The sequence below is a fragment of the Vespa mandarinia genome, chromosome 25, assembly GCF_050613455.1.
Source record: "Vespa mandarinia isolate Hongniang chromosome 25, ASM5061345v1, whole genome shotgun sequence".
NCBI lineage: Eukaryota > Metazoa > Arthropoda > Insecta > Hymenoptera > Vespidae > Vespa > Vespa mandarinia.
Genome location: NC_140834.1, coordinates 1,352,501 through 1,373,122, shown reverse-complemented (window position 1 = coordinate 1,373,122; position 20,622 = coordinate 1,352,501). Strand labels below are relative to the sequence as shown.

General features: G+C 30.3%; 4 protein-coding genes across 8 annotated transcripts; 3 read left to right on the top strand and 1 right to left on the bottom strand.

Annotated features, from left to right (window-relative positions):
• The first annotated feature begins 365 nt into the window (after nt 1-365).
• SAK (polo like kinase SAK) lies at nt 366-8,246 on the top strand. 3 transcript variants are annotated; one of them, XR_014983593.1, is made up of 12 exons: nt 366-683; nt 834-929; nt 1,048-1,261; nt 1,464-1,576; nt 1,663-1,755; nt 1,851-2,138; nt 2,278-2,841; nt 2,961-3,266; nt 3,368-3,643; nt 3,730-3,912; nt 4,037-4,316; nt 7,829-8,246. XR_014983593.1 is itself a non-coding variant. In XM_085664165.1 (11 exons), the coding sequence occupies exons 1-11, from the start codon at nt 654-656 to the stop codon at nt 4,214-4,216; spliced, it is 2,343 nt and encodes a 780-aa protein (XP_085520291.1). In that variant the 5' UTR covers nt 366-653; the 3' UTR covers nt 4,217-4,585. The 3 variants fall into 3 exon arrangements, 1 of the variants encoding a protein (XP_085520291.1); XR_014983592.1 differs by lacking the exon at nt 7,829-8,246 and adding an exon at nt 5,526-5,651; XM_085664165.1 differs by lacking the exon at nt 7,829-8,246 and having other exon boundaries at nt 4,037-4,585.
• A 122-nt stretch (nt 8,247-8,368) lies between these two features.
• On the top strand, nt 8,369-11,447 carry M6 (neuronal membrane glycoprotein M6). 2 transcript variants are annotated; one of them, XM_035877520.2, is made up of 6 exons: nt 8,369-8,414; nt 8,785-9,046; nt 9,566-9,702; nt 9,996-10,178; nt 10,267-10,417; nt 10,586-11,440. In XM_035877520.2, the coding sequence occupies exons 2-6, from the start codon at nt 9,043-9,045 to the stop codon at nt 10,900-10,902; spliced, it is 792 nt and encodes a 263-aa protein (XP_035733413.1). In that variant the 5' UTR covers nt 8,369-8,414; nt 8,785-9,042; the 3' UTR covers nt 10,903-11,440. The 2 variants fall into 2 exon arrangements, with proteins under 2 accessions (XP_035733413.1, XP_035733412.1); XM_035877519.2 differs by lacking the exons at nt 8,369-8,414; nt 8,785-9,046 and adding an exon at nt 9,235-9,429 and having other exon boundaries at nt 10,586-11,447.
• Nucleotides 11,448-12,422: 975 nt separating this feature from the next.
• PIG-L (phosphatidylinositol glycan anchor biosynthesis class L) lies at nt 12,423-14,417 on the bottom strand. The gene is made up of 5 exons (XM_035877622.2): nt 13,586-14,417; nt 13,357-13,438; nt 13,085-13,281; nt 12,875-13,005; nt 12,423-12,735 (listed from the first exon to the last, which is right to left on the bottom strand). Exons 1-5 carry the CDS (start codon nt 13,911-13,913, stop codon nt 12,580-12,582), a joined length of 894 nt encoding a protein of 297 aa, XP_035733515.1. The 5' UTR covers nt 13,914-14,417; the 3' UTR covers nt 12,423-12,579.
• Nucleotides 14,418-14,587: 170 nt separating this feature from the next.
• On the top strand, nt 14,588-15,684 carry LOC118446681 (mitochondrial fission process protein 1). Of its 2 annotated transcripts, XM_035877623.2 has the most exons (4): nt 14,588-14,633; nt 14,768-14,928; nt 15,113-15,240; nt 15,331-15,684. In XM_035877623.2, the coding sequence occupies exons 2-4, from the start codon at nt 14,871-14,873 to the stop codon at nt 15,646-15,648; spliced, it is 504 nt and encodes a 167-aa protein (XP_035733516.1). In that variant the 5' UTR covers nt 14,588-14,633; nt 14,768-14,870; the 3' UTR covers nt 15,649-15,684. The 2 variants fall into 2 exon arrangements, with proteins under 2 accessions (XP_035733516.1, XP_035733517.1); XM_035877624.2 differs by lacking the exon at nt 14,588-14,633 and having other exon boundaries at nt 14,791-14,928; nt 15,097-15,240.
• Nucleotides 15,685-20,622: the final 4,938 nt, after the last annotated feature.

Here is a 20,622-nt window from a genome sequence, read left to right as displayed (position 1 = left end):
TATTATTATTATCATCATTATCATTTTATTAGATCCTTAATGTGTGTAAACGTTTTTTTTTCTTTTTGCTATTAGCCAAGAAAAAATATAATATTTAATATTAATAATATTTACAATTGTGGAATAATAACATTGAAAATTAATGATTTATTTATATATATATATATAAATATATATATATATATGTACGTGTAATTAGTTGTGTATATACATTTCGTTATTGTTTTTGCAATTTTTTTTTCAGTTTTTTTTAATTTACCTTGTCTTTTTTTTGTTGTTGTTTCTTTTTAATTTAATTTACAAAATTAATAACGGAATGTCGTTTGAAATTAATCGTATTAAGCGCCATCTGCTTCCCTGTGTATATCGTTTGTCATTTATTTTTTTTTGTTTGGATGCTACGTGCGTGCATCGGGTTACGTAAATTTAATTAAAAATTAATCCGCCAGAGTGCGCCTCCGTCGCAGCCATACGTGTCAGTTGTAAAAGACTGGTGGGGGCATCATGGATTTATTGTTTACAAATTATAATTCTATGTTTTGGCTGAGTTATTTATATTGCGCTTATATTTTATATAAAAACTAAATACATAATATACGAAGGTATTAAAGTTGACGACGACCTGTTTTTTTTTTTATGCAGGACTATAAAAAATGCCGGGTGATTTCGGCGAACAAATTGAGGTTAACTTTTTGAATTTTCTCTCTCTCTCTCTCTCTCTCTCTCTCTCTCCCTTTCTTTCTTGTTTATATTTTCATTATAGTAAAGTTTAAAAAGTTTAGGGAGTTACTTTTATTTTATTCTTTTTTTTTTTTCTTTTCCTTCATCTACAGGACTACGAAGTTTTAAATTTACTTGGAAAAGGTGGTTTTGCTAGTGTTTACAGAGCAAAATGTTTACGCAATGGAATGGAAGTTGCTATAAAAATGGTAAATAGTTTTCATTTGTTGGGTGATAAATTAAATAAAATTCTTTCTCAATCGAGACGCTTGTCAATTTGAAATCTTTAAGAGTTATAACGTAGTTTTTTATAATTTGATTTTATAGATAGACAAGAATTCAATGCAAGCTGCCGGTATGTCAAACAGAGTTTCTCAAGAAGTAGAAATACACTCTCGTTTGAAACATCCAGCTATTCTAGAAGTATATACATTCTTTGAGAATAATAATTATGTTTACATGATATTAGAATTATGTCACAATGGTGAACTTCAACGTTACTTAAAAATGCAAGAATCTAATGTATTATCTGAACAAGAAGGTAAATGTCAATTTTCTTTTCATATTATTTTATCTTAAAGGAAGTTTTATTCTTTAACGGAATCATTTGTCAATTTATGATGCCTTAAGACTTAAAAAAAAAAAAAAAGAAAAAAAAATTGGAGCAAAATTGATGACAGTGCTAACATTTGAAATATTTTTTTCTTTATAATTTTCATATATATATATGTTTATTGTTTAAGCTGGAAATATCATAGCACAGGTCGTACAAGGTCTGTTATTTCTACATTCTCATTTGATACTTCACAGAGATATATCATTGTCAAATTTATTATTAACTAAGAATATGCAAGTGGTATGTAAAAGAATATTAATAGATTTTTTTGTTTTTTTTTTTATATGGTATATCTAAATATAATTAATATAATTAAAATTTTATAGAAAATTGCTGATTTTGGATTAGCGACGCAATTAAAAAGACCAGATGAAAAACATTTGACTATGTGCGGTACACCTAATTATATATCACCAGAAGTAATTTCAATAAATTTAATATATATATATATATACATATATATTTATTAATATATATAATATATGAAAAATAAATATATTAAATTTATTTCAAGGTTGCAACTAGATCATCGCATGGTTTGGCAGCAGATGTTTGGAGTTTAGGATGTATGTTGTATACTCTTTTAGTAGGTAAACCTCCATTTGATACAGACGCTGTAAAGAGTACCTTGACACGAGTAGCAATGGCTGATTATGTTATGCCAACCAATTTGTCTAACAACGCTAAAGATCTTATAGATAAATTATTGAAAAAGAATCCAAAGGAAAGGATTCATTTAAGAGATGTCCCAAAGCATCCATTTATAACAAGTTTGAAAACAAATCAAACATGTAGTATAAGTGTTAGTAAAAGTTTTTATAAACCAAAAAAAAAAAGAAGTAAACTTAATCTTATTAAATTAAAAATATTAATTTAAGATATTAATAAAGAATATTTTTCTTTTTTTTTTTTTTTTTTTTATTTCTTCTTCCAATAAATAGGGAAGACATGAGAGGATCGGTATAGATAGAGTATTATTAGGAGAAGGCATGATTGATTCTGGAGTGGGTAGAACATTATCTTCTTATAGCCAAGCTAGGATGCGTTCTCGTTCAGAAGAACGTATATGTACAACCCCCATGATATATGATGGATTTGGACCTATGATAAGTGCAAGAAGTAAAGCTCTATCTGAACCAATTACAAAAATGCATTCATTACAAAGAAAACAATTTATGGATTATATTCCAAAAACAGATTCTGTACTTTATGACATATCACCAGGTCAATCAAGCAGAATATTTTCACAGAATGTTCAACAGAGTAATTGTGAATCGTGTCATGAAAATAGAAGACAAAAAGTGATTGAAAAACAAAAACGAAAGGAAAAAAGTAACGAACGTTTGTGTAATCCAGAAATTAATGAAGAAATTAATAAATTACAAGTATCACCATTAAATTCTGAACGATTACAACCTACAAGGCATAGAACAAAAACAGCGATACTCACTATTCTTGATAATGGTGAAGTTTGTATAGAATTTATTAAAAGAAGAAATGGAATAGTATGTTTATTTTACATTAATTATAATTCTTTCTTTCTCTCTCTCTCTCTCTCTTTAAAAATGTTTAAATTAAAGGAATATCTTTTTTTCTCTCTCTTTTTTTTTTTTTTTTTTTCTAGGAAAAAATAAACGAAGTGTGTAGAATTTCAGGTGACGGTTTAAGAGTGATACTTTATAAACCAGTTTCCTTGTTAGAAATTGGTTCGCAACCCCCACCATTACCAAGTTACGGTGCTGACAATATTTATTCATATGAAAATTTACCACCGCGTCATCATAAAAAATATATTTATGCTTCTCGTTTTGTCAAACTCGTCAGAGCTAAAACTCCAAAGGTGACGTTATACACGCAACGTGCTAAATGTTTATTCATGGAAAATGGTCCACATCCTGATTGCGAAGTGCACTTTTATAATGGTTGCAAAGTAATATCTTTATTTATTTTCATACAAATTATTGAGATATTTTTATTCGAACTTGAAAAAAAAAAAAAAAAGAATTTTTTTTTATTTCTAACATGTAACAGGTTACACGTGTCGATGGTGCTGTAAAGATTACAGAGGATAGTAACACATATGTCGAAGGTGAATTTCCTACGCATTTGGATGAATTCTATGAACATTATTCTGATAGCTACAAACGTTGTTTGCTATTAGAATCCACTTTACAATCTTTGGAAACGGCAACAGGTCATTCATACTTTCCTGTAATAATTGGACGTAGGCCTTGTTCGGCCTTGAATGATGCTCCTTGTTTACAAGGGAAAGAGAACGTTTCACATACCACTAATAGTACACCTGTTGTTAGTAAAATATATTTTGTATTGTTTAAAAGAAATTTAATTGATAATAATTCATTTAAAATTCTAAACTTTTTTTTTTTTTTTAGATGCCATCGTTCGACGCCATTTATTCGGCAGTATCAACGACAACATCACGTTCGAGAAAAATTAATTCTGTTTATAGTACAAATTGTGATATAGAAAAAGTAACAATACCAGGAATTGGTATTGCCATAAAATTACCATCTGGAGATATTAAAATAGATTACAAGGATGGATCCTCTTTAACTGTAAATAATTATTTACTTAAAAAAAAAAAGAAAAAGAGAAAAATTAATGCGTTTTTTTTTTTTTTTTTTTTTTTTTTTTTTTTTTTTTTTTTTAAATAATAATACTTCTTAAATGTGATTATAGGTAATAACGCAAGGTTACGGTGGTGGTATTAAGTATGAAACAAATAACGGTAAGGTCTTCAAATATAGTCAAAAGTGTCAACAAAATATGGAAGTACCATATGTGGTAAAAGAAAAATTAAGAGATGTCCCAACGATTATTAAACATCTTGTGCAACCTAAGCACAAAAATTTAAGATAATTTACAATTTTTAAGGATATATATATATGTATAAGAAAAAGAGTGAAAGAGAGAGAGAGAGAGAAAAAAAAAGAGAAAGAGAGGAGAGAGAGGAGAGAGAGTGAGTAGATATATTTTTTGTATAGTAATTTTAAGTTAGCTGAAGATTTAAAAAAAAAACAAAAAGGATGAGGTGGAGAGATATAAAGGGATGTCGCTATTGTTTTTCTTTTTTTTTTTTTTTTTTTTCTTTTTTTTTTGTAATCTTATTAAAACTATATTTTAATTAAAACATTTAAGAAATTGTAGAATAATGTCTTTTATATATTACGTAATAAAATTATATCAAATCAATCGATGTGTATGAATGAATATCGTTGTGAACACATCGTAAAGAAAAAATGATTTCAGTTTTAATGATTAATATTTTTTCTTTCTTTCTTTTTAATTCTTCTAACGACATCTTTTTTCAACTTCACCTAAACGCGTACTAAATGTGTATATATATATATATTTTTTTTTTCCCTAATGCGGTTCTTTTTATTTTATTTTTATTTCTCATTTTTTAATACACACACATATATATATATATATTTTTTTTCGATTTCTTTATTATTTTTTTTTTCAAATTAATATAAAAACGAGATAAGCAAAATGAAGAATAAGATTCTATACGTAGTAAAAAAAAAAAATGTATCTATGATTCTTAAATAGTTTTAATGATCAATAATGATCAATATATATTGTAGATATATTTTTAATCATCGATGAAATATTTTATATGCCAATTAAATACTTGGATCTAATTATATATAAAATATAATCATCGATGAATTATTTCTTATATATATGCAATAAATTTGAATGAAACATTTACAAGATTCGTCATTAATCATTGACGAATTTTTTTATATGTAATTGCATTAGATCATCGACGAATTATTTCCATATAAATATATATATATATGGAATTTATTACTACTTTTAAATCGAACATTTTCGTTGATACGTAAATGTTAATAATAAGAAATATATATATACATATATATATATATAATAAATAAAAATAAAATCAATATATAGATAGAAATAGCAATTAAACAATTAATGATTAAATAAAAAACATTAAATCAAATTTATTTAATTAACAATTTAACCTAAAATAAAAATATAATTTTTAATTGGGTTAGATGATAATAATAATAATAATAATAATAATAATAATAATAATAATAGTAATAGTAATAATATATTTCATAATTGTTAATGATTAATTCGTTCAAATATTATCCAACATTACCATTCGATTAAAAGCTAATTCGATTTAAAGCTAATTTCAACTTACGCATGTGACGTATGTGACATTAGCGCCACAGGTACGGACAAAAAAAGAACTAAAACAGTAACGAGGAAATACTGTTCTAACCATAAACCCCCCACCCCACTTCATTATGCAGCTATTATTACATATTACTACATATGGTATAATATATATATGACTGTGTAGTTTATATCCATCTTATGCATAGTAAGAATAGATAAAAATAAATAAAAATACAAAAAGAAAAAAAAAAAGAAAAAAAAATCAAAACTTTTTTCAGTGCGTTTCTTTAAGAATTTATTTTACAATTCTATTATATTTCTTTCTAATTTATTTCTCTTACCTAATGAATTATGATTATCTAACGAAAATCATTAAAAGGTATTTAATCAAAATTAAAATCGAAAGAAGGATTTTGGAAATGCGCTGAAATGTGCAACCATTCCCTCGATATTACTTACCATATCGAATTAGATTTTGATATAAATCGCAAGAAATATCGACCCAAGTCTTACCACGTGGAGGTTGCTGCATCTGAAGATCCTAAGTAATCTATCATAAAAACATATTAATAAATATCAAAAAATTATAGAACGCAACCCTAATTCTAAAATCTGAAAATAAATCGATGAATTCTAATGGTTAAATTCTTATGTAACCTCAAAAAAAGAAAAAAAAAGAAAGAAAAACAATCTGAGATCTTCGAAACAAAAAGTTAATCGTGATAAACTCTCAATGTTCTTCAATCAATTAATTAATTGATTAATTACAAACGATCTCGTTCGCGCTGATTCGAGTCTTTTGTCATCGACATGATTGAGGTTATGATCGGAGAAATACTTGAAAAAAAAAAAATTTACTACTTACTACTTAAGAAGTTCTACGATGACAGTTGAAAAACAATCGTCCACGATTTATGATCGATATTCTGCTGGAGATTTATTTCGTAGCTGGTTGACAATGAAATGTCGAAGTTGATAAAGATATATCTTCTTTAATGGATGTTAACGAAAATTGATTCTAATGCGATCTCATTGCACGCAATCGATGCAAAAATATTTGTCGTTTAATTCGCGATTAAATAATACGAACAGATTTTTTTTCTTTTTTTTTTTTTTACGGTATAAACACTCAATATCGTTCTTCTGAAAGAAATGGAAAAAAAAAATCTCAAAGAAAATTATTATCTTATTATATAAAATCGTTTAAATTATTGCGAAAATGTTTGATATAAAAATGTTTTAATTTACCTTATTAAATCCTCGCCGACATTGTTACAAGATTATGATCGAGAGGAATTAAAAGTAAATTAATGTAAAATAATTGAAATGTTAAATTGTTTAAGCTTTATTCAAATGTCACAAACGTGAAGAAAATTACGACGTTCATTCATTGAAATCTAAAAGAAAACTAATTCGATAACTGGCTAAAGTCAATTGAACGTTTCATTTTTATTCCACGTTATATACAAGCAATGACTTTGCGTTCAAAATTTATGTTTATTCAAATATTACATTAAAATTATTTTATAATTAACCTATGTCACGGGTTATCTATCGTTTAAATAAATAAATTATTTGCTTAAATATTAATTCATTATATTCTACGTACATCATATATCGTTTAAATAATTATAAATTAATCGAAAATATTAATTATTTAAGGTTAGCCGTATGAAAAGAGAGAGCTTCGATGTTCACTCGCCGAGGTGTAATAGAAAACTAACCTACGTACTAACAAAATCAATTGAGCGTTCGTTCTTTGTTGATATCGATTGTAAACAACGATCGCGTACTCGAAATATAAAATTATTATTGATACGTGTATTGAATTAAAATTATTTTATATTTGATACGTTTTACGTTTGAATGAATATATAATATGTGAAATTATTTAAATTATTTAATATGACGTTTACTCATTGAAATATAAAAGAAGATTTTTACGATAATTATCGATTATTCGAGATTTCGTTTTTGATAATTATATGATTTTTAAATAAAAAGAAATGCATTTTTTTTCTTTTTTAAATCAAATATACAGAGCTTTGATCATTGTAAAATATTATTATTATTATTATTATTATTATTATTATTATTATTATTATTTTTATCAATTATTATTAATTTAATTATTAATTTTAGTAGAGTAGTACGTGTAATGATAGGCTATCTTTATTTTCTAAAGTTTTACTATCTAATTTAATTAACACTCAAAGAGAAATAAAAATATACACACACACACATATTTATTTGTAAAAATAGATATATAATTATGACATTAAGATAAAACTAACAAAAAAATAATTTCAGCTTATTAAACAAATTCTCTATTTAACGGACACATATCAGACGCACGTACACACACACACACACACCAGAGAGAGACACGCGCACCTATACACTTTATACTTAATTGAAACATTTTATACGAAAATTAATAGAGTGGGGTTAGAAAGCTTCTTCTCTTTTACCGCGAAATTCAAAGAGAGTTATTATATGAAACTTTTTCCCTTTTATTTGTTTTTCTTTCCATTTGAAAAATATCTATCAAAAAACAGCATTTACGTCAACAATGAGTAATTCTTGATTGATTTTTATTTTAACAAGATTTTATTTTCAAAAACGAAGGTTTTCAGCGAAACACACGATTTTTTTCGAACTTCTTGGAGAGAAAAAACAAAAAAACGAGTTTTGTTTTTATTTTTTTTTCTCTTTTTTTTTTTTCTTGAAGAAAATAAAACTTTTACGAAAAATGAAAAAAGAAATAAATTTCTTCCTCGAAATCGGTCAATAATTTTATACCACTGTATTCGTTAATTGGCACAAATCATTATTATAAAACCAGAAATAATGAAATCCACCATGGTCGCCATATTACTCGGCCATATTTGATTTCGTAAGTATTACAATATTTTCTCTTATTTAGGATCAAATTTGGGTTATTAAAAGAAAAAAAAAAAAAAAAAAAAAAAAAAAAGAAAAAAGAAATGAATAAATAAATATAAAAAAAAAAAAGTTAAAAAAAAAGAAGAAGAAAGAAAAACATCATATCATTTTGAATTTGCGAATTTATCGTCTTACGCAGTTTATGCATGTGTATATAAATTTTTTTTATAAAATAAAGAAAAAAAAAATATATACATATATTTTTTAAAATATATATCTATATTTTTGTTTATATATATATATATATATATATATATATATATATATATATATATATATAAACAAAAAATTATTTTGCAATCAAAAATAAACGTACACAGATGGTCCTGGTCATCGTCGTCTTCGTCGTCGGACGTGGTCGTAGACGATTGTCGAACAAAAGACGAACTGTCAGAATCAAAAAATTACTTGACGAAGTAAATAAGATAACGTGACGTGTTAAAGGTCAATTAGAAAAGACAAGTGGGATGTCATTCACTAAAACAGGCGTTCACCATTTTATCGAGATCTCAATTAAGGTTCCGAGTTTGTAATCTTGAGAATAGGAACAATCCTAACCTCTCTATATCGCTGTTAACATGGGTAAGCATTTGCAATATGTTATCTTTAAATTTATATATATATCCGTATAAAATATATTATTAACCGATAATACGTTCACTTCGAACGTTTTCGTCGTACTGAAATCGATAAAGTTACAAGTTCTGTTAAATGCATTATTTTTTTTTTTTCCTAATCTTATCTATGAGTAAGTCTTGAATGGTTGACTCATTGATGAATCCAATCATTCTTGTCATAGTTGTAACATAGACATTGTATATTTTATTTTATAATAATGTCGGAAAATAGATTAAATGAGATCTCTGAATTTTTACCATTGCGTAGAAATTTTCTAAGTGACATAAGTTTAGGAAGATATTCAGAACATAGCCTGTATGAAAGTCATTTAGAAAATAAATCTTATCGTAAGTTTCATTATATCTTAACCCAATCATTTATATATATATATATATATATATATAAGAAAACATTAATTTTTAGTCAATGATAAAATGACAATATTATTGTTGATAATTAAGATTAAATGTTATTTCATTTTAGGAAACATGTGCAATGATTGTATGGCCAGAGTGCCTTATGCAACTCTTATAGCAACTATTATGTGTTGTTTGGGTGTTGGAATATTTTGTGGCACTATGTACAGAGGTGTTACTATATGTTCTCTTATGATGGATCAGGTATATATATATATGTTATTTGTTTTATAACCTCTAAATATTTTAAATATTAGGTTGGAAACTATGAAATGGGCGTTGAATGAAAATAAAAAAAAACTAAACAAAAAACCGCCCCTTTCATAATTTCCAACCTAATACTTATATATTAGGTTGGAAACTATGAAACGGGCGTTGAATGAAAATAAAAAAAAAACTAAACAAAAACTGCCCGTTTCATAGTTTCCAACCTAATAGCATTGATGTTAAAATATATAATATATATATATATATTTTCATATTAATATTTTTCAAAGGTATTTCATTTGAGACTTGGCTGGTTAGAAGCATTACAATTGGTTCTTGCTATAATAGGAGCTAGCATGGCTGCTTTAGGCTTCATGATTTTATGCGTTGGTTGTCTTGCAACAGGTGCAACAAGACATAAAGTATATAGAGCATGGCGATCTAGAGTAGGAGGTCGAATTTCATGTGCTGTTGTGAGTAGATATTATATATTTTCTTATTTATGCATTTTATCATAAACTTCATGAACCAATTAAGTATATAGATTGAATTTTTTTTCAGTTCATGACCATTACATACGTATCGCAATTGATCTGGCTTGTTATATTTGCAATTTTAATTGTAATCACATTTCTGTTTACTATATTTTGGGGATTGTGCAGTAATCCTCGTGTTCAGTCTCTCGATCAATGCATCGATTTTACTCAATTCAGTAAGCTATTGTACATTTTCATTCTATCTTTTTTTTTCTATATATAAATAATATAAGCTTAATATATAATATAATAAATATATAAATAATGTAAGCTTAACGATACGATAGAATAATTTATTTCTTATTTATATATATATATATATATTTTTTTTTTTTTTTATATAGGTTTTCTATTTCCAAATAATACAAGAACGGAAGACATGAAAGTTTGCGGATCTCAAGAAGTCAAACTCTTTTGTAAAGATTTCGTTCAAAATGCAGAAGTGATGTTTATTTTGGCAACAATTGCCGCAATATTGGCAATCCTAAGTTTAACGCATTATTTAATGTGTTTGTCTGCCAATTATGCGCACATACGTGATCATGAAAAATTTCAAGAATTACAAGAATTACAATATCTTCAAGATCCTGGTGATCCAGATTCTCCGCAACCTGGAATGGGAACTTTAAGCTCTCATCATCATGCTAAAGATAGATTCTAGGATACAGCCCGTGAGATCTTCGCTATGAATCCATTATAACGTTGACTGCTTCTATCCTATAGAAGCTTATAAAAATTCAGAACTGGATTGACAACATTAATTCATTAATCTTTCATTGTACCTATTACTCAGTATTCTACTTATCGAATATTAGTCGCAGTAGTTTACTGATTCAGAGGATCTTGCGGGAATACTCTATGCCGTCCATTAATCTGCGACTGTCTTGTAAGCATTTTATTTTTTTTTACATTCCTTAAGTTTTTCTTTTTCCTTTTTTTTTTTTGTTTTTTTTTTTGTATATCGTTTAATAGTATATTATCATTTATTTTAATTTTTATTTTTCAATATTTTTTTATTATAATAAGTAATCTATAAAAGATACAATGATTAATGACTTCAGAGATATATAATCTATGAATGTTATATAAAACTCGACAATATATTATTAAGATAGAAAGAGATATATGCACAAAGTATTCATAAAAATGAATAGACATATCCTGAAAAATATATCTCATATTTTATTATATTATAAATTATTCCAAGTAATCATTTTATTTCGCTACCTTCTCTTTTATTTTTTTTTTGTTTTTTACTTGTTATTATTTGTGTGTTCATTAAATTAAAATTATTATTATTTTATATATATATATAACAATTTCTTTTTTTTTTAGTAAATTCTAAAAAGTATATATATTACAGTCATAAAAAATATAAGAAATAATGATTCTCAAAATAGTATATTTTATTGATGAATAATTATATATATATATATTATATGTTATATATATATATATATATTGACACATATATATATTGTCTTTATAATAATCATCTATTAGTGTATTAATCAATACAAAGCACAATTTCAATAATAATTAATAATGAAAGGACAATATAATTTAATATAAAGAAATACTTGGGTGTGCAAAAAGTGCCAAATTATTAATGAAAAAAATTGAATTATTAAAAAAGAAAAGAAATAAATAACATGTTTATTGAATGTTAATGTTTAAAAAGATAAAGGAAAAAAAAAAAAAAAAGAAAAGAGAGAAATTTTTTAATAATATACATATAAAACTAAGTCTGACTTATGGATATTTCTTTGCCTACTTGATTTATTAATACACACACACACACACACACACACACACACACACACACACACACACACACACATTTGTGTGTTTTAATTTTGAGAAATATATATTTATATGTATTATATTCTATAATGACTTAACTAACAGACTGATTATATGTATTACATATTCAGTACAAAATTAATTTTTATTATTACATTATAAATATGTAATGTAAAGAGAGTTGCACATCGATTTGGTAAATTAAATTATATCAATTAATTTTGTTTCTTATACTTTATATATATATATATATATATATACGGTTTAAAAGCACTTGTATATTATGATGTATTACAAAAATAAAAAAAAGATAAAAAGAAAGAGAAAAGAAAAAAAAATAAAAGAAAAGAAATAATTAAGTTGAACATAATGCATAAGAATTTTTGAACAATTATATTTCCAAGTAATCATTGGTATAAACAAATTTAATTTATTATTATTATTATTATTATTATTATTATTATTATTATTATTATTTTTTTTTTTTTTTTTTTTTTTTTTATTTACAATTATCACTTTCATTTTGTACAGATATTTAATTGGTTTGTATATACTCGTCATCAAATTGAAAATCCAATTCGAGATCGAGCGCACTGATTTCTTGCAGTGTGTTAATAAATGTATATCGTGAAAATATCATATATAATTTTCTATACCAAACATATTGAGACTTGTGTGCTTTCATGGCGTTCTATAAAGTGAGAAAAATATATCTTTAATATTCGGGGGAAGAAAAAAAAAAAAAAAAAAAAAACAGAAAACTAACAAAAGGAAAAATTTTTTCATATTTGCTTGTTAGAAAAATTTTTTGTGAATATATTCGAACTTACTCTTATATTTTTTCTTTGTTCATACGTAAGTAAATACCAATATGATGCAGAAAGTAAACTGATTGGTAAATCTAAGAGCTGTACATATTTTCTAGCAATGTTCACAGATTCCAACGCATATAACTTGCAATCTGCAATTCATTTGCACTACTCGTTATTCACAATTGGTTATTGTTAAATTAATTATAATTAAATATTAATGATACTAACAAGTTGGGACTTTTTTTTCAATACATAAAGCAGCAATTGCAAAATAGAGAGAGATATGATTTTTATGCTTGCTTACACCATATTTATCAAAAGTAATAACAGCATCAATCTTATAGCTCTCTATATAATGTAATATACTTTCAGCTAAAACATCGACAGGCCATTTTATAGATTGACTGTCCGGTAATTCGCTGCTCCTATACATTAATTTATCAATTTGATAATTGTTGATGAAATTTATATGAAACGCGTTGATAAATACTATTACTTACATTATAATTGTAACATTTGCTTCTGGTATACCGAGTAATTTCGTACAATTCCATAATTCTTCTTTCCTCTGTTTATTTCCACCTACAATAAGACTTATAAACATCAATAGATACAATGTTTGTGCACTCAACTTGTAACTATTTCAATAAACATTTCAATTAAATTATATATAATATTATAAAATAATTCTATATAAATATATATATATATATATAAATATATATATACCAAAAGAAAAGCATAGTAGATATATATTGCTGATCTCTGATCGAGTGACCCAATATATCATAGGTCCAAAAAACATAACTTCATCATCTGGATGAGCAGTAACTAATAATATTCTACGGGGAGGACCAGGAAGTTGCCACGCACTATGATTAACTCTTTTTAAGATTACATAGAAAAATATACAAACGCAAATGTACGCGAGAAAAGCTATTAACAATTGCCAAGAAATTTCTTTGATATAATAATACCACCAACAAACTAATTCATTAATTTGATCATTCAAGTATTCTTTTATTAAATCAATATCTAATAATTCTAACATCCACATATTTATATTTGATAATTTTTTAAATAAACATATATATATATATATGTATATATATATATATATGTATATGTACAAATATAAATATTAACTTCTAATATAAAAAATTAAAATAGAAATCATTTGGTTGAAATATTGAGGTTATGTTATTATTGGTAATTCTTATAACTAACTTTGACTTTTATACAGATGACATCTTATCATTCTTTTACGATAATTAATAATTAATATCTTTTTTTGTTGAATGCACATCGCGACGTATAAATTTATATATTTTGTTTACTACTAAATAAGTGTGAAATAATATTTGTCAAATTATATAATCTGATTGATATTAAAGATTTTAAAGTTATGATATGTTATTTATATAACACTTAAATGATTCACGAATTTTTAATATAAATAATCTTTAATTGCGTGAGCATTGTGTAATCTTTTTGCGAACGAGGTAAGGATTTAAAATATTTTTTATAACAAGGATACCACCATCTTAAACAATAACTTTAATCTTATCTTTCGTTCAATCGATGAAAGTTGTAGACGGCGCTATGGCATCACAAAAGAGCCTATCAGAAGGTTACAGATGGCGCTGTAGTATTAAGAAATAACCAATCAGAAGGTTGCAGATGGCGCTGTTGTATTAACCAGCGGCCAATTAGAAGATTTCAGATGGTACTGTATTACTATGCGTATTATTACTTTACTACGAAATATAGTGTCAAAGTAAGTGGTAATTGTTTGTTATGTGTTTGTCTTTTGAAGAAAAATTAATAATAATTATTACAAGTTATATCACGTAGAAACATATGTCATTATTATTAATGCATTTACTTAATTATTATGTATATATTTTACAGAATGGATTGACGTCTTTTACAAATATATCTTTGAAGAGGTTAGATGACAAAGATTATGTGAATAACATCGAAAAGTTGGCTAGATAAATATACTAATTCCACGATGGTTAGTAAAGATGGAAAGATAGATCTGTATCGTGATACTCCTATAAGATATTTAGGTAATATTAATGAAATTATTAATCAATGTCATTTCAATATTTATTAATCGTTTCAACTTTTCTTCTGCTGTTTACAATTTCATTGATTAGAAAATATTACATTTAATAAATAAAATCGATATTATTCATTCCATTCAATTGATATTATTCGTTATATTATTATATTAGGTTATTATTATATTAGGTTATGCTAATGAAGTCGGAGAGGCATTTCGACACATGATTCCAAGATCTGTTGTATGGTTAACTTATGTTATTTCTTCTGGTTATGTCTTAGCTGATACGATAGATAAAGGTTATCACGTGTATCAGGTAAAATGGTTTTATCTGTTATTAAAATTAAAAAAAAAATATATATATATATACATATATGTATATATTTAAAATCGTTTTTATTTACAGAATGATCAAACTTCGCAAAAGATGAAACATGTTATGCTATCAACTGCGGACACTTTATTATGGCAATCATTTGCATCCGTCATAATTCCAGGTTTTACTATTAACAGACTTTGTGTGGCAGTACAATATGCACAAAAAAATGCAACTAACTTAATTTTAAAGAATCCTTGGTTACCGACGATTGTCGGTTTATTATCTGTACCGCTTATAGTACATCCTATAGATTATGTCGTAGAAGAAACGATGAATACTACTTATAGAAAATGGATCGATCATTATCCCAAACGCAATAATGACAAAGCTAGAGATGATAAATAAGAAAAAAAAAAAAAAAAAAAAAAAACAAAAAAACAAGCGGGGGAAAAGAAAAAGAAAAAGAAAAGGCAAAGCAATAATTCAATATAAGTGCACTTTAATATTCCGAGTACAATAATTGGTCTTATCGATCTTTATACGCTTTTTTTTTCTTTTTTTTTTTTTTTTTTTTTTTTTAGGTTATATGAATACGACTTAAGGTATGAATAAAATTAAATAACGATAAAACATTGTAAATTGTAATATCGGAATCGATGAAATTTCATGATACAAATATATTTAATATTTATGCGATTATCAGAGTTTCATGCTCTTGACGCACAATAAAACAATGTGTTCAACGTGTTCTAACGTATTTGGGAATATTCATTAGTTTTTATTTTGTTAAAAAAAAAGTCTCTTCTTCCTTTCTTTTACTCTTCTTTTTTTTCTTTTTCTTTTTTTTTTTCTTTTTCTTTTCTTTTTTTTTTCTCTTTCTTTTTGTACAATCCAATACGATTCAGTATAACGTCGTTCGCTTTAGCATTGTGATTGATAGAGATTTATTATAAATGTGAATACGTTCGTTAATCACGGATATAGATTTTCCTTTTATTTAATATTTTATTTTATCAACGATAAATTAATATTATCAAGTAAAGCGGAATAATCGACGAATCGAATTTTTTGTACGATTCGAATGTTATTCATTTGTCGTATTGTATTTATCGTTTTTAACGAATACGACGTGGACGAACGAATTGCCTGTCATACCACAGTATGACAAACATTTATATATATATATATATATATATATATATATATGTATGTATGTATGTTGTATATATATATATTTCTTTTTTTTTTTTATTCCTCTTGTGACAGATTTTTTTTTCCTTCCATCAGCGTTACAATCAACGTGTCAATCAAGAAGAAAAAGTGATCGTATTTCTTTTGAAAAATTGACGGTAGATGGATTGGTAATAGAAACGCGCAAATGAGAAATGCCTTTACGACGATAAATATAAATATTAGTTTCCAAGCGCTTATTAAAATTTTAACATTATGTACAAGAAGAAATAGAAAAAAAAGAGAAGAAAAAAAAGAAATAGAAAAAGAAAGAGAAAAAGAACAAAAAATTGAGAATTAAGAAAAAAAAAGAAATAATAATAATAATAATAACAATAATAATAATAATAATAATAATAATAATAATAATAATAAAAATTAGTTCAATTCCACAAAAGAAAGAGAAAGAATAATTCGTTTTTTAACCGTGGACCACAGGAGACACACATGGAACAAATGGGGATCTTTTTTAACGACCTGTGCCACCGGTGACCCACGGTTTTAAAAAAGATCCAGTCAGTCCATGTGGGTCATCTGTGGCCCACGGTTAAAGAAAAGTCCTTTCAGGCCACCTGGGTGGCCAACAGTTTTTGTACCTGTCCGTTCAGGCCACCGTGGTCACCGGTGGGCCCCGGTTTTGTACCCGTCCGTTCAGGCCACGTGGGTCACCGGTGGCACAGGGAGTTAAAAAAGATCCCCATTCGGCCCACGTACGTCACCTGTGGCCCACGGTTAAACATAAGTCCGTTTTGGCCACGTGGGTCAGCTGTGGCCCACGATTTCAAAAATGATCCATTGAGTCCATGTGGGTCACCTGTTGCCCACGATTTTTAAAGAAGTCTGTTCAGGCCACGTGGATCATCTGTGGCCCACGGTTAAAGAAAAGTCCGTTCTGGCCGCGTGGCTCATATGAGGCCCACGATTTTTCTTCTCGTCTTTTCAGGATACGTGTGGCCCACGGTTTTAAAAATGATCCAGTCAGTCCATGTGGGTCAGCTGTGTCCCACGGTTAAAGAAAAGTCCTTTCAGGCCACCTGGGTCATCAGTGGCCAATAGTTTTTGTACCTGTCCGTTCAGGCCACCGTGGTCACCGGTGGGCCCCGGTTTTGTACCCGTCCGTTCAGGCCACGTGGGTCACCGGTGGCCCACGGTTTTTTTTCTTGTCAGTTCATGCCACGTGGGTCACCGGTGGCCCAGGGAGTTAAAAAAGATCCCCATTCGGCCTACGTACGTCACCTGTGGCCCACGGTTAAACATAAGTCCGTTTTGGCCACGTGGGTCAGCTGTGGCCCACGATTTCAAAAATTATCCATTGAGTCCATGTGGCTCACCTGTTGCCCACGATTTTTAAAGAAGTCTGTTCAGGCCACGTGGATCATCTGTGGCCCACGATTAAAGAAAAGTCCGTTCTGGCCGCGTGGGTCATATGAGGCCCACGATTTTTCTTATCGTCTTTTCAGGATACGTGGATCACGTGTGGCCCACGGTTTTAAAAATGATCCAGTCAGTCCATGTGGGTCAGCTGTGTCCCACGGTTAAAGAAAAGTCCTTTCAGGCCACCTGGGTCATCAGTGGCCAATAGTTTTTGTACCTGTCCGTTCAGGCCACCGTGGTCACCGGTGGGCCCCGGTTTTGTACCCGTCCGTTCAGGCCACGTGGGTCACCGGTGGCCCACGGTTTTTTTTCTTGTCAGTTCATGCCACGTGGGTCACCGGTGGCCCAGGGAGTTAAAAAAGATCCCCATTCGGCCTACGTACGTCACCTGTGGCCCACGGTTAAACATAAGTCCGTTTTGGCCACGTGGGTCAGCTGTGGCCCACGATTTCAAAAATTATCCATAGAGTCCATGTGGCTCGCCTGTTGCCCACGATTTTTAAAGAAGTCTGTTCAGGCCACGTGGATCATCTGTGGCCCACGATTAAAGAAAAGTCCGTTCTGGCCGCGTGGGTCATATGAGGCCCACGATTTTTCTTCTCGTCTTTTCAGGATACGTGGATCTCGTGTGGCCCACGGTTTTAAAAATGATCCAGTCAGTCCATGTGGGTCAGCTGTGTCCCACGGTTAAAGAAAAGTCCTTTCAGGCCACCTGGGTCACCAGTGGCCAATAGTTTTTGTACCTGTCCGTTCAGGCCACCGTGGTCACCGGTGGGCCCCGGTTTTGTACCCGTCCGTTCAGGCCACGTGGGTCACCGGTGGCCCACGGTTTTTTTTCTTGTCAGTTCAGCCCACGTGGGTTACCGGTGGCCCAGGGAGTTAAAAAAGATCCCCATTCGGCCTACGTACGTCACCTGTGGCCCACGGTTGAACATAAGTCCGTTTTGGCCACGTGGGTCAGCTGTGGCCCACGATTTCAAAAATGATCCATTGAGTCCATGTGGGTCACCTGTTGCCCACGATTTTTAAACAAGTCTGTTCAGGCCACGTGGGTCATCTGTGGCCCACGATTAAAGAAAAGTCCGTTCTGGCCGCGTGGGTCATATGAGGCCCACGATTTTTCTTCTCGTCTTTTCAGGATACGTGGATCACGTGTGGCCCACGGTTTTAAAAATGATCCAGTCAGTCCATGTGGGTCAGCTGTGTCCCACGGTTAAAGAAAAGTCCTTTCAGGCCACCTGGGTCATCAGTGGCCAATAGTTTTTGTACCTGTCCGTTCAGGCCACCGTGGTCACCGGTGGGCCCCGGTTTTGTACCCGTCCGTTCAGGCCACGTGGGTCACCGGTGGCCCACGGTTTTTTTTCTTGTCAGTTCATGCCACGTGGGTCAGCGGTGGCCCAGGGAGTTAAAAAAAATCCCCATTCGGCCTACGTACGTCACCTGTGGTCCACGGTTAAACATAAATCCGTTTTGGCCACGTGGGTCAGCTGTGGCCCACGATTTCAAAAATTATCCATTGAGTCCATGTGGCTCACCTGTTGCCCACGATTTTTAAAGAAGTCTGTTCAGGCCACGTGGATCATCTGTGGCCCACGATTAAAGAAAAGTCCGTTCTGGCCGCGTGGCTCATATGAGGCCCACGATTTTTCTTCTCGTCTTTTCAGGATACGTGGATCACGTGTGGCCCACGGTTTTAAAAATGATCCAGTCAGTCCATGTGGGTCAGCTGTGTCCCACGGTTAAAGAAAAGTCCTTTCAGGCCACCTGGGTCACCAGTGGCCAATAATTTTTGTACCTGTCCGTTCAGGCCACCGTGGTCACCGGTGGGCCCCGGTTTTGTACCCGTCCGTTCAGGCCACGTGAGTCACCGGTGGCCCACGGTTTTTTTTCTTGTCAGTTCATGCCACGTGGGTCACCGGTGGCCCAGGGAGTTAAAAAAGATCCCCATTCGGCCTACGTACGTCACCTGTGGCCCACGGTTGAACATAAGTCCGTTTTGGCCACGTGGGTCAGCTGTGGCCCACGATTTCAAAAATGATCCATTGAGTCCATGTGGGTCACCTGTTGCCCACGATTTTTAAACAAGTCTGTTCAGGCCACGTGGGTCATCTGTGGCCCACGATTAAAGAAAAGTCCGTTCTGGCCGCGTGGGTCATATGAGGCCCACGATTTTTCTTCTCGTCTTTTCAGGATACTTGTGGCCCACGGTTTTAAAAATGATCCAGTCAGTCCATGTGGGTCAGCTGTGTCCCACGGTTAAAGAAAAGTCCTTTCAGGCCACCTGGGTCATCAGTGGCCAATAGTTTTTGTACCTGTCCGTTCAGGCCACCGTGGTCACCGGTGGGCCCCGGTTTTGTACCCGTCCGTTCAGGCCACGTGGGTCACCGGTGGCCCACGGTTTTTTTTCTTGTCAGTTCATGCCACGTGGGTCACCGGTGGCCCAGGGAGTTAAAAAAGATCCCCATTCGGCCTACGTACGTCACCTGTGGCCCACGGTTAAACATAAGTCCGTTTTGGCCACGTGGGTCAGCTGTGGCCCACGATTTCAAAAATTATCCATTGAGTCCATGTGGCTCACCTGTTGCCCACGATTTTTAAAGAAGTCTGTTCAGGCCACGTGGATCATCTGTGGCCCACGATTAAAGAAAAGTCCGTTCTGGCCGCCTGGGTCATATGAGGCCCACGATTTTTCTTCTCGTCTTTTCAGGATACGTGGATCACGTGTGGCCCACGGTTTTAAAAATGATCCAGTCAGTCCATGTGGGTCAGCTGTGT

What these genes read in the sequence shown, in the direction of transcription:
- SAK (XM_085664165.1), top strand. Translation starts at nt 654, where the DNA reads ATGCCGGGTGATTTCGGCGAACAAATTGAG. An exon ending in TGGAAGTTGCTATAAAAATG is followed by an intron (nt 930 to 1,047) that starts GTAAATAGTTTT and finishes TTGATTTTATAG; the next exon opens with ATAGACAAGAATTCAATGCA. An exon ending in CTAATTATATATCACCAGAA is followed by an intron (nt 1,756 to 1,850) that starts GTAATTTCAATA and finishes ATTTATTTCAAG; the next exon opens with GTTGCAACTAGATCATCGCA.
- M6 (XM_035877519.2), top strand. Translation starts at nt 9,300, where the DNA reads ATGTCGGAAAATAGATTAAATGAGATCTCTGAATTTTTACCATTGCGT. An exon ending in GTTCTCTTATGATGGATCAG is followed by an intron (nt 9,703 to 9,995) that starts GTATATATATAT and finishes TATTTTTCAAAG; the next exon opens with GTATTTCATTTGAGACTTGG. An exon ending in CATCGATTTTACTCAATTCA is followed by an intron (nt 10,418 to 10,585) that starts GTAAGCTATTGT and finishes TTTTTTATATAG; the next exon opens with GTTTTCTATTTCCAAATAAT.
- PIG-L (XM_035877622.2), bottom strand. Translation starts at nt 13,913, where the DNA reads ATGTGGATGTTAGAATTATTAGATATTGATTTAATAAAAGAATACTTG. An exon ending in TCTACTATGCTTTTCTTTTG is followed by an intron (nt 13,439 to 13,585) that starts GTATATATATAT and finishes GTCTTATTGTAG; the next exon opens with GTGGAAATAAACAGAGGAAA. An exon ending in AACAAAGAAAAAATATAAGA is followed by an intron (nt 12,736 to 12,874) that starts GTAAGTTCGAAT and finishes CTCACTTTATAG; the next exon opens with AACGCCATGAAAGCACACAA.
- LOC118446681 (XM_035877623.2), top strand. Translation starts at nt 14,871, where the DNA reads ATGGTTAGTAAAGATGGAAAGATAGATCTGTATCGTGATACTCCTATA. An exon ending in TACTCCTATAAGATATTTAG is followed by an intron (nt 14,929 to 15,112) that starts GTAATATTAATG and finishes TTATTATATTAG; the next exon opens with GTTATGCTAATGAAGTCGGA. An exon ending in AAGGTTATCACGTGTATCAG is followed by an intron (nt 15,241 to 15,330) that starts GTAAAATGGTTT and finishes TTTTATTTACAG; the next exon opens with AATGATCAAACTTCGCAAAA.